Below are 12,151 nucleotides of genomic sequence, written 5' to 3'. Positions count from 1 at the left end.
CCACTATCCCCAACCCCCAGCCAACACTCCACCCCAAATATTTCCCCTATACCCCACTCCTCCCCAGCCTTCCCAGACCCTCTCCCGGAACTGTCGGGCCTCATTCCCCTCCGTCCCACTTCCCCCTCTCCTCCACCCACCCCTCTTCCAATTACCCCCTCCCGGAGTCCGTCATTACCCCTCCCCGTTCTTTGGGGAATGAAGGCTCCTCCGAGGAAGAACATGGAGGGACTTCCGGAGCTCCCGTTTTGGCTCCCGGTATGTTTTTCTTTCGCATTTTTTTTAAGCACAAACTTTTTGTATGTAATCATGTGTCGTGCCTTTATTCGTGATTTTTGGGTTTACTTTTGGTGATTTAGCAGTTTGCCTTTACCTCTTCCTGCTGGTTTCAACATACACATATCACACCTGTGGGAATTTGTACATAGGCCTTGTATTTTTGGCAGCACCCCCTTTTGGGTTTTTTTTTTTTTTCGGTTTAGGAGTGATTTCGTTGTGTTTTTTTTTTTTAATGTGGCTTCCCTATTGTTTTATTAATCCACACACTTTTCTCACCCACAGAGGAACAGATGCGTCGGCAAGAGGTGGTCGAATGTGTTGGCCAGATGCGCCAACATGTCACTGGCGTTCTTGTGGGCCTTGACCGGCTGTCTGGCATCCTTCGCCAGTAGTTTTTTTTGTTTTTTTTCGTTTTATAAATAAATTGTTGATTTCGAATATACGTTCTGGCTCATTCTTTTTTTCCCAAAAAAAAAAAAATTTCCCTGACATAAGTTGACTGTTCCTGCAAGGATTTCCCTTTTTTAAAAGTTAGATTGTGTTTTGTATTTGTATGTAAAACAGCCACAAGAAACACAGAACAGTAACAATGTCAATTCCCTTTTTGGGTGTAGTGTCAATTAGATATTTCTACATTTTACAGGTTCCTAGTTGGTGTGCAAGCTGCTTAGGCCAATCTTCCAAATCCAAAGGTTTGGACAGGCTTCCTTTTGGTGTGGGTTGGGAACCTGAAAACATATTTCAGTTTACATCAACTGGTGTCAGTACTGGATTACCCCTTAGTCAATTGTAAGGTGTGTTAACCTGGTTACACTTGCTGTTAACGTCCAAAAAAAGGAAGACCATTTCACTCTCCAAACATTTATTCACAACATAAATGAGAAATCAAAGTGGTCACTCCCTCAAAAAAAAACACAGTGATAAACTCAAATACAACACATACAAATAAAATATTTAAATTAAAAAAACAATCAAGAACTGGTTGACGAAGGACCATGCCAACATGATTCCACAAACATGGCGTTGCGATATGGGTTCCAGAATATATGCCCCAAATCACCAGATCCAGGTTTGGTAAGGGTAGCAGGAAGTAGAGAGTGTTGGAGTGCCAAAGATTATGTGAACAAACAGAAGATGGAGAAAAAAATACAAATAAATTAGATGTTCGCAAACAAACACAAACACATTAGGTATAAACACTGTAGTTTTGGTCAAACTTACCTAAAAAATCTGGCCACCACATCATCGCGTATGGCCCCCCCACATACTGACCTCCGACCAACCTCGGGGGGGCCATTCTCAGGTAAGGCATCCTCTGGCTGCATTGGGACACCACTCCTTATGGCGATGTTGTGAAATATCCCACACAGGACCACAATTTTCGACACCATATCCGGCAAATACATGAGCTCGCCACCAGAGCGGTGGAGGCATCTGAATCGGCCTTTTAAAAGGCCGATACAGCGCTCCACCACTTGCCTGGTGGCTGTAAGTGTGGAATTATACTCACTTTGTGGGCCTGGTGTGGGAGCCAAATAAGGAGTGAGCAGCCAGGACATGCAAGGGTATCCACTGTCTCCTGTGAAAAATAAGAGACAACATCAGGAACACTGTGTATCAAGCTTAACATTGTTATGTACTAAAGGTCTCCACTTACCCAGAAGCCACGCATCACCAGCTTGTAGGTTGGTTAATTTCTGCCATATCTCTGATTGCCGGATGACGAAGGAGTCATGTGCACTTCCTGGTAATTTAGCATTCAGGGACAGGATCTGGAGGGAGGCATCACATACCACCATTACATTCAGGGAGTGATAGTGTTTCCTGTTTCTAAATATTGCCTCCAGGCGTGCTGGAGGCTGAAGTGGTATGTGAGTACCATCCACAACCCCTATGATGTGTGGGAAGCCAGCTATTTGGTAAAAATTGGCCTTGGCCACACTAAGGGCACCCATATCCAAAGGCATTTGAATAAAATGATGGAGGTGCTTGAAAAGTGCCTCCATCACTGCCCTCAGGATCCGGGAAAAGGAGGATTGGGAGATGCCCGCCACTATTCCCACCGTTGTTTGAAACGATCCTGAGGCACAGAAATGTAACACCGCCATAAATTGCGTCAGTGGTGGTATTGCCGTTGGACTGTCAATTTGCCGCTCAAGATCACTTTCTATTAATGAGAGAGTGTCTATGATGATTTTGGGAGGTAGACGGTAGCGTCTTAAAACCTCATCATCGGGCATTCCAAAAAGGGTGACACGTGTTCGAAATATCTGGGGCCTTGCATGCCTACGATGCCTACACCTGGGATGAGATTGAGGTTGGTCGGCTTCCGGAGCATGGCCAGAACAATCCGCCCCAGATCAACCTGAAATTCAAAGATTTCAAAGTAAGGCTTTTGACCCACCCCAAAACTATATTAAAACAACTTAGCTTGATGATACCATCCATTGCTGCTTACATGCCGGGGTATTGTCATGATACGTCCAAACTGAAAATAAACACCAAAATTACTTGACACATTTCACTCTGTGCATTTTTGTTTATAAATTTTGTGCTAGACCAAAGTTAAAATATGCCAAACACCCATTTAGCAAAAACGCAAAGCGACATTTAACACAGTACATCAAAACGGGTCGAAATGTTGGCTCAAAAAGCGAAAGATAAACCACCAAAAAGTTAGAATGATTATTAAGCTGTTTAAAATGCGCTAATTAGTTCGCTAATACAAGTCACAAGAGTAACTACTAAAAATGCGCTAATTAGTTCGCTAATACAAGTCACAAGAGTAACTACTAAAAATGCGCTAATTAGTTCGCTAATACAAGTCACAAGAGTAACTACTAAAAATGCGCTAATTAGTTTGCAAATACAAGATAAAAAATGGACTTACCAAGAGCAAATATCTAAGATTCAAAATCAAAAGGTCTTTGGGGTCGAAAATAAACAAAATCTAAAATAGAAGAAATTATGGATCCCAAAATTACAAAATATATGAAACACAATGAAACAACAATTGAACAAAAGTTAGACTTCACAAAACTTACCCAATCAAGAAACGAGGTCCCAAAAATATAAACCAACAAAGATAACGGAAAAAAAAACCGCAAATCTAACCAACAAACGAATCTCCAACCGCCAACTCCTTTCTACGCAATCAATAAACTCCAGCCAAGATAACCTCCAACAATCCAAAAACGCCACCTCGACTTGAGACACACCAAGCCATAAATAGTGTTTCGTTTCCCGCACAAATTAAGGAGGGATCATAGGGCCGCACAATCAATGATGCGGCCGCAAAATAAGGACGCATGTATAAATACGTCACGAAAACACATTAAAATTCTGGTGTATTTCTTGTTTGGACCTCAGACATGGCGACAGACCAGGGAAAAAATGCCCAAGAGTCAGGCGGTAAGTCTTTCATGCATTTTCTATCAATGATTAATTTGAAACATAAGATTAGGCAAGTTGTGAATTTGTGAATTCTGTAAATTTACACAAATAGGTGAGGAGGATGACATGGAAGAGGCTGCTGGGCCCAGTATTCCGGCCAAAGCGGCCAAAAAAAAAAGGCAGCCACATTTCACAAGAAAGGAGATGGAGGTTTTGATCCAGAAGTGTGTGGACATCCTGCCACAGGCAGACAGGAATATGAGTCTAAGCCAGAAGTGGAGAATGTGGGAAGAGGTAGCCGTTGCTGTCAATAGGGTGGGTGATTATGTCCGTCTAGCCCGGGATGTCAAACGGCGGTAAGTAAACCCTTGCCCCCCCTAAAAACAAACCCCATTTTAAACCAAAGGATAATGGCTTCCATTTTTCCCCACAGATGGGGCGACTTCAAATATCGCCTAAAGCAAAAACTCGCGGACAGGGCTAGGCATGCAAGGGGGACAGGTGGGGGTCCCATCCCTGTGTCATTGGAGTTGACGGATTTAGAAGAGCTGGCACAGGGGTGTGTGCAGCCTGTGGAGGTGTTTGGCGTGTCCAACATGGATACGGACATGCCAGACTTTGCGGTTCCTCATGTTGGCCCAGGTAAGTATTGTGATGTCACCAACTCTGAAATGCTATTGTGCCAATATGTAGATTCTAATGTGACTTTTCTCATTTTTCCAACAGAGACACAGGCGGATGAGTCTGCTCCAGAGGGAAGCCTTGGCCGCAGAATTTCTGCTGGCTCTGCAGGGGAGGAACCAGTACATCCGGCTGAGGACCCTGCAGAAGCCAGTCCAGGGCGTGCCCCCTCGCAGGCAGTGGGCCTCCTCACAGAACTCAATTTCAAATCGGATTTCCATACGGAGATTCTGCAGAGGATGGACACCAGTCTGAGACGGGTGGCTGAGGCCCTGGAGCAAAATGCTGCGGCCAACGTGACCATTGGTCAGGCCCTGGCGGAAAATACCAGGGCCAACATCCGCATCGCCGATGCCCTGGAGCAGCTCGTACGCCAGCACATGGTGGAGCCGACCTCCCTTCCTGCCGGAACATCAGGATCCTCCACCTCTGGCACAACATCAGCCAATCCTCCAAATGTGCCTAGCCCTGTGCCTAGTCCAGAGGCCACAACATCTGCCTCTGGACAGGCCAGCCCGATGGCATCCCGGACCCGGTCTGGCGCCCACCCTCCCCCATCCAAACGGGCGAAAAAACGGTGACAGCAATGGCGACTTTTCCCACACTCCTTCTGTGCTTGGCTCATATTCCTTTCTGGTCAAAACTTCCCTCTCCTTTCTTGTGAAATGTTTTTAATTTATTTTTGTACGTTTATGTTATCAGTTATTGATTATTTATTTTTGTTAAAAAGTATCTTTGCCAGAAAAAAAGAAAACAAAATATTATGCCAATTGGTTTGTGTTTAAACAATAAATTTATGATAAAAATCTGACATTGTATTGTGACATTATTGTACAAATGGGTTACATTTAATCCTGGCCCTAAAGGCAAAAACTGACACAAAAAACCATTTCATTTTTAAAAAAAAGGCCTCTTGAAGGAACGTTTAAAAAATCACATAACGATGCAAATTCCACAGTAAAAAAAAAAGGGGAGCTAATTAAAACATGATGACATTATTGTCACAATAGGCCATAAACAACAAATTGAGGCCAAAAAAAACCCCAAAAAATGTACGCCAATTGATTGTGTAATCCTGACATTAGCAGGTATGATTTCTACCTGCGTACGGTTTTGTGCTATCCCAATAAACTGCTTTCCAAACACATACCAAGCCGGTTTTCAATACAACACTAATTGCTTTTGTGACCACCCGCGATTAATCGCTGCAACATCATGGAGTCCCGGGACGGAGGAGAAGGCCATCGCCAATGTGGTCGAGTAATCCAGACTCTAAACTGTGCGAGCATTTTGAAGGGAAAGAGGATGTTCCAGTGACGTATGTGACGGTCCGAACACATTTGACGTTCGCATCTGCTAATGTATGTACGCCCCAAAAACGCCTCGCCACGCCTGCGTTTTTCCATCTCCACCCCCGTCAACACCCAAAAACGCCCTGTTCTGTCAATCACATTTGACATGTCACTTCCTGTACGCTATTTTAGGAACGAGAGAAAAAAAGCTTGCAATCTGCCGTACGCACATGCGCAGTGTAACACCGACGCATGCGCGGTTAGTCAACATCGGAACGCAACGAGCGTACTGTTGGTAACGTGCGGCTCTGAATGAGGGCCATAGTTGCCTTTTAAGTGATTGCCTCTTTAAGAATACGGGCAGTCTCTGCGGACTCGTGCCTATGCCTGGATCCTGCAGGCTTTACCGTAAGGCCTGTAGTAGGGATGGCCATCGGTATGGTTACCATCGATGGCAAAATAGAAAGTGGCCATCGATGGTAACCAACTATTCAACGGATGACCATCGATGGCTTCACCAACCGATGGTCATCCCTGTTCTATGACTAACTGAACCAGGGGGGGGGAGCGTTTTTTTGCGATTGTCATGGGGGCGGAGCTATGCTCTCTGTCCCAGCACCTTGTAAAAAAAACCACTATTCGGTTATGTTCTTCCATCGATGGAGGGAAATCGTCTGGTTCTCCCCATCGATGGGAAACATTCAACATTGGCCATAAATAATCGATGACTATGAAACATCGATGGTCATCCCTGTGGCAGAGTTCAATGCACTCCTGTATGCTGAGTGTATCTTGCATTGTTTCGCACTGCGCACGCTCGGAGCTGGAATGTAAAGTCATACGCATTTCAGTCACATCTCCACTTGCGACTGGATTGGTGCATTCTCACATCAGTAGTTCAGCGAAGCTGTGTCGACGGAACTGTAGGCCAAGCAGAGTTGGCCAGAAGCCTAAATACGTACGTTTGGAGGTATATCATTTTCACCATATATGCTAGTGCAAGTGCGCACTGACGTTAATGAAACCGCGGACAGCAGCCGGCACCTCGTTAGATGCGTAAAACTGTGCATAGTAGCAAAAATACGCCTTTATCTCCATGCGCACAAAGTGGGAACATGTACAGGCGATTTCAGGACCTGATTCAGACCCGCTCGCTAGGATGCATTCGCGCACAGACAGCCGGTTGTTTGCATTCTGCGCATGTGTACGCATCGCAATGCATGTGCGCAAACCAGTGCGAGCGATCGGAAAGCGCTCGCTTGCTGCGCATAGACAGCCTGGCAGAATGAGTGACAGGAGAAGCCATTTGTGGGTGGTGACAGGGGCTGGCCCGTAGAAACGGGAGAGCGGAGGTGCAAACGCAGGCGTCCCTGAGCGTCTTAACGCCGTTTCAGAGGCGTGCATAATTAACAGGCAGCGTCATTGTACACTTTGGTAGCATTGACTTGCAGTGTTTGCCGCAGGGTATGGTCAACCACAAGTGCTACGATCGCTTACGATGTTACTGATGGTTGCATACACATCCTGGATATGTTGTGCGCAAGTGGGCGTCTTAAGACAGGCTGCTGGGCGTCTCCATAAACAATGCGATCGCACGGTAAGACATAGTGGGTGTGCTAATGCCTTGCCGTGCGATCGCTTGCCTTGCAGAATTTGCATACGCATCTAACGTGCGAACGCATCTAGCGAGCTGGTCTGAATCAGGTCCTCAGTTCAAACGAGATTCAGTCCCGTAATGTTCTCCAGAGCTGGGGTGTTTGGTAAGGTGCATTGTGCAAATCATTGCCCATTGTTCTTTGCCCTATTTTGGTTACAATAACACTGTGTATTTCTCTTTCTTACAGGGAAAGGATTTAACTAAACCCGTTAACAACCCTTGCTTTCCCGCTGGATACGAAGACACCATCACCACGCGGTCTCTGTATGACAGTCCGTGCACTGCCCCTTCCGCCCCACCAACGCTACAAACCCAAGAGCTCACCATATCAGGGACTGGCAATGCCAATGAGTGTTATAACCTTCTTAAAGCCATCTACAATTTCAGTGCCTGTGCGGGTGGAACTCCCTGCTCGTTTGATGGCATTTACCAGCCTCCTGTTGTCGGAAACTTTTTTGTAAGTCGCTTTAGAAGTAAAGCTATATTTTAGCAGCACTAATGAGGCCCATACATCTGCGACTGGTTGCCACAACAATTCCCCTGTCCCTTGACGCCTGGGTCTGGGCATCAGGGAAATTCAACATGTTGGATTTTTCTAATAGGTCAATCCCGACCAAAAAATGATCAGGATAGGCAAGTTGGGGAATTGTAACATGCAGAATTCTCGCCCATCATTGATGGCCGTTGATTTTCTGGAATTTGGTGCTATGTATGGGTCCCTTAAATTCGTCATCAAAATGACAGTGGGAGAGTCGAAGCGTGAGGTTACAGCCAGGAATAGACGGCAATATTCATAATCTCAAGGGCATATTCAATGAAGCTGGGCAATCAACTTTTATGGGTTTAGTCAAGTTAAATGATGAAAGCAAGATTCTGATTGGTTACTATGGATTAGTGCGCCTCCCTGCATTGTTAATGAGCCCTTCTGTGGGGATGTGGTTAATTTACTGACGGTGGGGATTCCGGCGGTCAGAATGCCGACATCGGAATCTTGACGCCTGCTGACAGCCAGCATCCTGCACCCATCCCCCTTCTATGTAAACTTACCCTCGGGCATTTGTTTGACTCATATATTGTGTTTTTACCTCCTTAGGCTTTTTCTGCTTTCTTTTATACATTTGACTTTCTTAAACTGACATCTGGGCAAAGTTTGCCGACAGTGAAAAGCACAATTCAGACCTTCTGCGCACAAAACTGGAACGAGGTATGTGGGATTTCTCAGATATAGCTAATTATAAGAATGTTTAGCACTGGAAGCACTTTCCTCAAGAGACCTGACAATGACATACAAATAGGATTTGTCAATCCTGTAGCTGACATTTGATGCACAGTACAGCAGTAGCATTTGTCATTCCTGTAGCTGACATTTGATGCACAGTACAGCAGTAGCATTTGTCATTCCTGTAGCTGACATTTGATGCACAGTACAGCAGTAGCATTTGTCAATCCTGCAGCTGACATTTGATGCACAGTACAGCAGTAGCATTTGCCAATCCTATAGCAGACATTTGATGCACAGTACAGCAGTAGCATTTGTCAATCCTGTAGCTTACATTTGATGCACAGTACAGCAGTAGCATTTGTCAATCCTGTAGCTGACATTTGATGCACAGTACAGCAGTAGTATTTGTCAATCCTGTAGCTTACATTTGATGCGCAGTACAGCAGTAGTATTTGGCAGCACAGATGGTGTAATGGTTAGCATTACTGCCTCACAGCACTGAGGTCGTTGGTTCGATACCCACTACGGCCCTAACTGTGTGGAGTTTGTATATTCTCCCTGTGCTTGCGTGGGTTTCCTCCGGGTTCTCCGGTTTCCTCCCACACTCCAAAAATATACTGGTAGGTTAATTGGCTCCTAACAAAATTACCCCTATTGTGTGCATGTGGTAGGGAATATAGATTGTAAGCTCCACTGGGGCAGGGACTGATGTGAATGGCCGAATATTCTCTGTAAAAGCGCTGCGGAATATGTGTGCGCTATATAAATAACTGGTAATAAATAATAATAAATAATAATCCTGTAGCTGACATTTGATGCACAGTACAGCAGTAGCATTTGTCAATCCTGTATCTTACATTTGATGCGCAGTACAGCAGTAGTATTTGTCAATCCTGTAGCTGACATTTGATGCACAGTACAGCAGTAGCATTTGTCAATTCTGTAGCTGACATTTGATGCACAGTACAGCAGTAGCATTTGTCAATCCTGTAGCTGACATTTGATGCACAGTACAGCAGTAGCATTTGTCAATCCTGTAGCTGACATTTGATGCACAGTACAGCAGTAGCATTTGTCAATCCTGTAGCTGACATTTGATGCACAGTACAGCAGTAGCATTTGTCAATCCTGTGCTGACATTTGATGCACAGTACAGCAGTAGCATTTGTCAATCCTGTAGCTGACATTTGATGCACAGTACAGCAGTAGCATACATGTCATAAGGTCCTGATTCATTACGGATCGCAACTGCGATTGCAATAGCGATTACGCACACAGTCTCGCTGCGATAGTATGCTAATCCATTGCGATTGCTATGCCACCGCAGCACAACATAAGCCTCACACACATTTGCACAAGCTCTGACCTTACTCAGGAATTGCTAACTTCATCGCACGCTTTCAGTACTCAGGCTGCGTAAGGCATCGCAGTGAATAATTTATGCACGCCCCTGCAATGGCGTTCAAACGCCCTGGCATGCCTACGTTTCGCCAACCACCCTCCAGTCACTACCCACAAACGGCACTTCCTGTCAATCACTCTGCGATGGGTCTGCGTAGTCACCGCAATCGCTGTTCCGATCGCAGTGGCCGGTTCGCGCACTGCGATGCATAGGAAAAGTGCAATAGACAACTATCGGCCGATTGCGTGCGTAATAGCAGTTCCGATCGGTAATGAATCAGGCCCATAGACTGTGCAGCATTGCATGGGGTGTTATACTGAGTATCGCAACTCTGCAATGTACTCAAATGGGAATTATACTATTTTACCTATCAGATATTCCTGTTATCTTTCGAGTGTAATTGTTTCAATATTCCTTATTTGCAGCTTCAGTCATCTTACCCGAATGAAAGGAAAGATCGTCTCAGGGATTATTGCGCTAACGCCAATTATATCCTCACGCTGCTGCTGGACGCCTACAAATTCAACGACAGCAACTGGAACGCCATCAGCTTCATGAAACAGGTGACATGTCTCCTATTTTCTTAGGGAATTTACTTAGAAAATAAGTCTACTTCTTGGAGCTATAAACCCTTAATTATTTCTAATAGTAAGTTTGATGGCGTACAGTGGCAAACGCAGGATTTCTATAGGGAGTTTCCAAATGCTCCATTTTAGAGTGTGTGGCCAGTCCATGAAGAGGGCAAAATTAGCAGTTAAGCAGCTTTAATATGCGTCATACAAAGTGTATTGTGTGTCATAATTCCAGCATATACAGGACCAGCGATCACAGTAAGACATTAGGTGCGGCAGTAGGGCCATCCTGCCTGAGCTGAATGTTTTTATTTTAGATATAGGCACAATTCCAAGAACATACAGCGCTAGTAAAATTCTATTATATTATTATTTCTATTGTGGTAATAGTGTGGGCTGGGGAGGGGGGTTTCCAGGCAGACGGAAACCCCCCCTGCGTTCGCCTATGGTGTAGTAGTGTCATTATGTATTGTGTCATCAGTACTGTGATTGTTTCCCCAAACTCTACAGATGGCTGACATACATGGACAAGGGTACGGAAGGGCCCGTGTGCAGCCCTCCATCCCCCCTCCCCTCAATTCGGCACATTCTGCCATACAAGACCAATTTTGGTGTGCTGTTTATATCTAGGATATTATCATTATGGTATTATCTTCCGCAATGGCAGCAAAATGCACCAATCAATTACCATGCCCGGACTCCAAATCATGTACCACTCACGCACAGTGCCCATTCCCCCATCCACCCATGAGCAGGTGGGGTAAACACTGCACTTATTTTCTACTGTCTGACCCTGGCAGTGCCCTAATTTCCCCTTTCCATAATCCAGTTCTCTCACTCCCTGTATGTAGCACCTGTCATTACCTGGAGTGATTCCATAGTTAGCGATCTCACCAAGGAATATGAGCTAGATTAGTGCTGGGTATACTCTTATATATTTAGAAGAAGGACTTGGGTATATTTGCTGATTCTGTGTCACACAGAAGTACTGTACAGCATGTGCAAGGACGAAGAGGTTGGGTTTTTGCATACAGAGCATGCTCAGATGTGAACTTACATATCTCTGCGTACAGGGACGGACTGGGGCTGACAAACAGCATGAATCCCTGTGTGCTCATTAAAGGGGGTGTAGCCTCATCAGACTTGGGTGTGGCCTCACCACATGGGGGTGTGGTTGGGCCACACGGGGCGTGGCCTCACCGCACGCCCCCTTCTCTCAGTATCCTATCCCGGCCGCAGTATGCTGAGCTCGGCTAGGGTTTCAAATTCGGACCGGCCTATCAGGCCATCGGCCCTTCTGGCATTTGTCCGTCAGACGGAACATTGCCGGATCTGTCTTTCTGTGAAACAGGGCGTTTGCGCAACGTCAGTTGGCAGCACGACTCCCTGTTTGCAGACGCATGGATCCCCGACATTCGCCATAGGGAACCTCGATTTAGCATAAGGTAGTAAATCAGGTTTATGCGGCTGCCCGCAGCTAATGCCACTGTGCACGGGAATCAGAATCAGCCTCAGAATCTCTGGTTCTATTTTGTAATAATAACAATATAAATAGCCCAGGTTTCTTCTACTATACCCATGAGACCGGCAGCACAGACGGTGTAATGGTTAGCACTGAGGTCGTGGGTTCGATTCTTAATACAGCCCTAACTG

The 12,151-nt window shown here is 45.4% G+C and overlaps 1 protein-coding gene across 3 annotated transcripts in view; it reads left to right on the top strand.

The window, feature by feature from the left end:
• Positions 1–12,151, top strand: part of LOC148474049 (ectonucleoside triphosphate diphosphohydrolase 8-like) — a 54,844-nt gene that overhangs the window by 39,036 nt on the left and 3,657 nt on the right. For all 3 annotated transcript variants that reach the window (XM_088459109.1, XM_088459108.1, XM_088459110.1), the window contains exons 7-9: positions 7,490–7,759; positions 8,396–8,506; positions 10,352–10,489. In XM_088459109.1, the coding sequence (XP_088315235.1) occupies positions 7,490–7,759; positions 8,396–8,506; positions 10,352–10,489 (519 nt within the window). The remainder of the gene's footprint in view (positions 1–7,489; positions 7,760–8,395; positions 8,507–10,351; positions 10,490–12,151) is intronic.

Source organism: Taudactylus pleione, unplaced genomic scaffold (assembly GCF_031769625.1).
Source record: "Taudactylus pleione unplaced genomic scaffold, aTauple2 ptg000897l, whole genome shotgun sequence".
NCBI lineage: Eukaryota > Metazoa > Chordata > Amphibia > Anura > Myobatrachidae > Taudactylus > Taudactylus pleione.
Note: the sequence above shows the minus strand (reverse complement) of the source record. Positions and strands in the feature narration are given on the sequence as shown.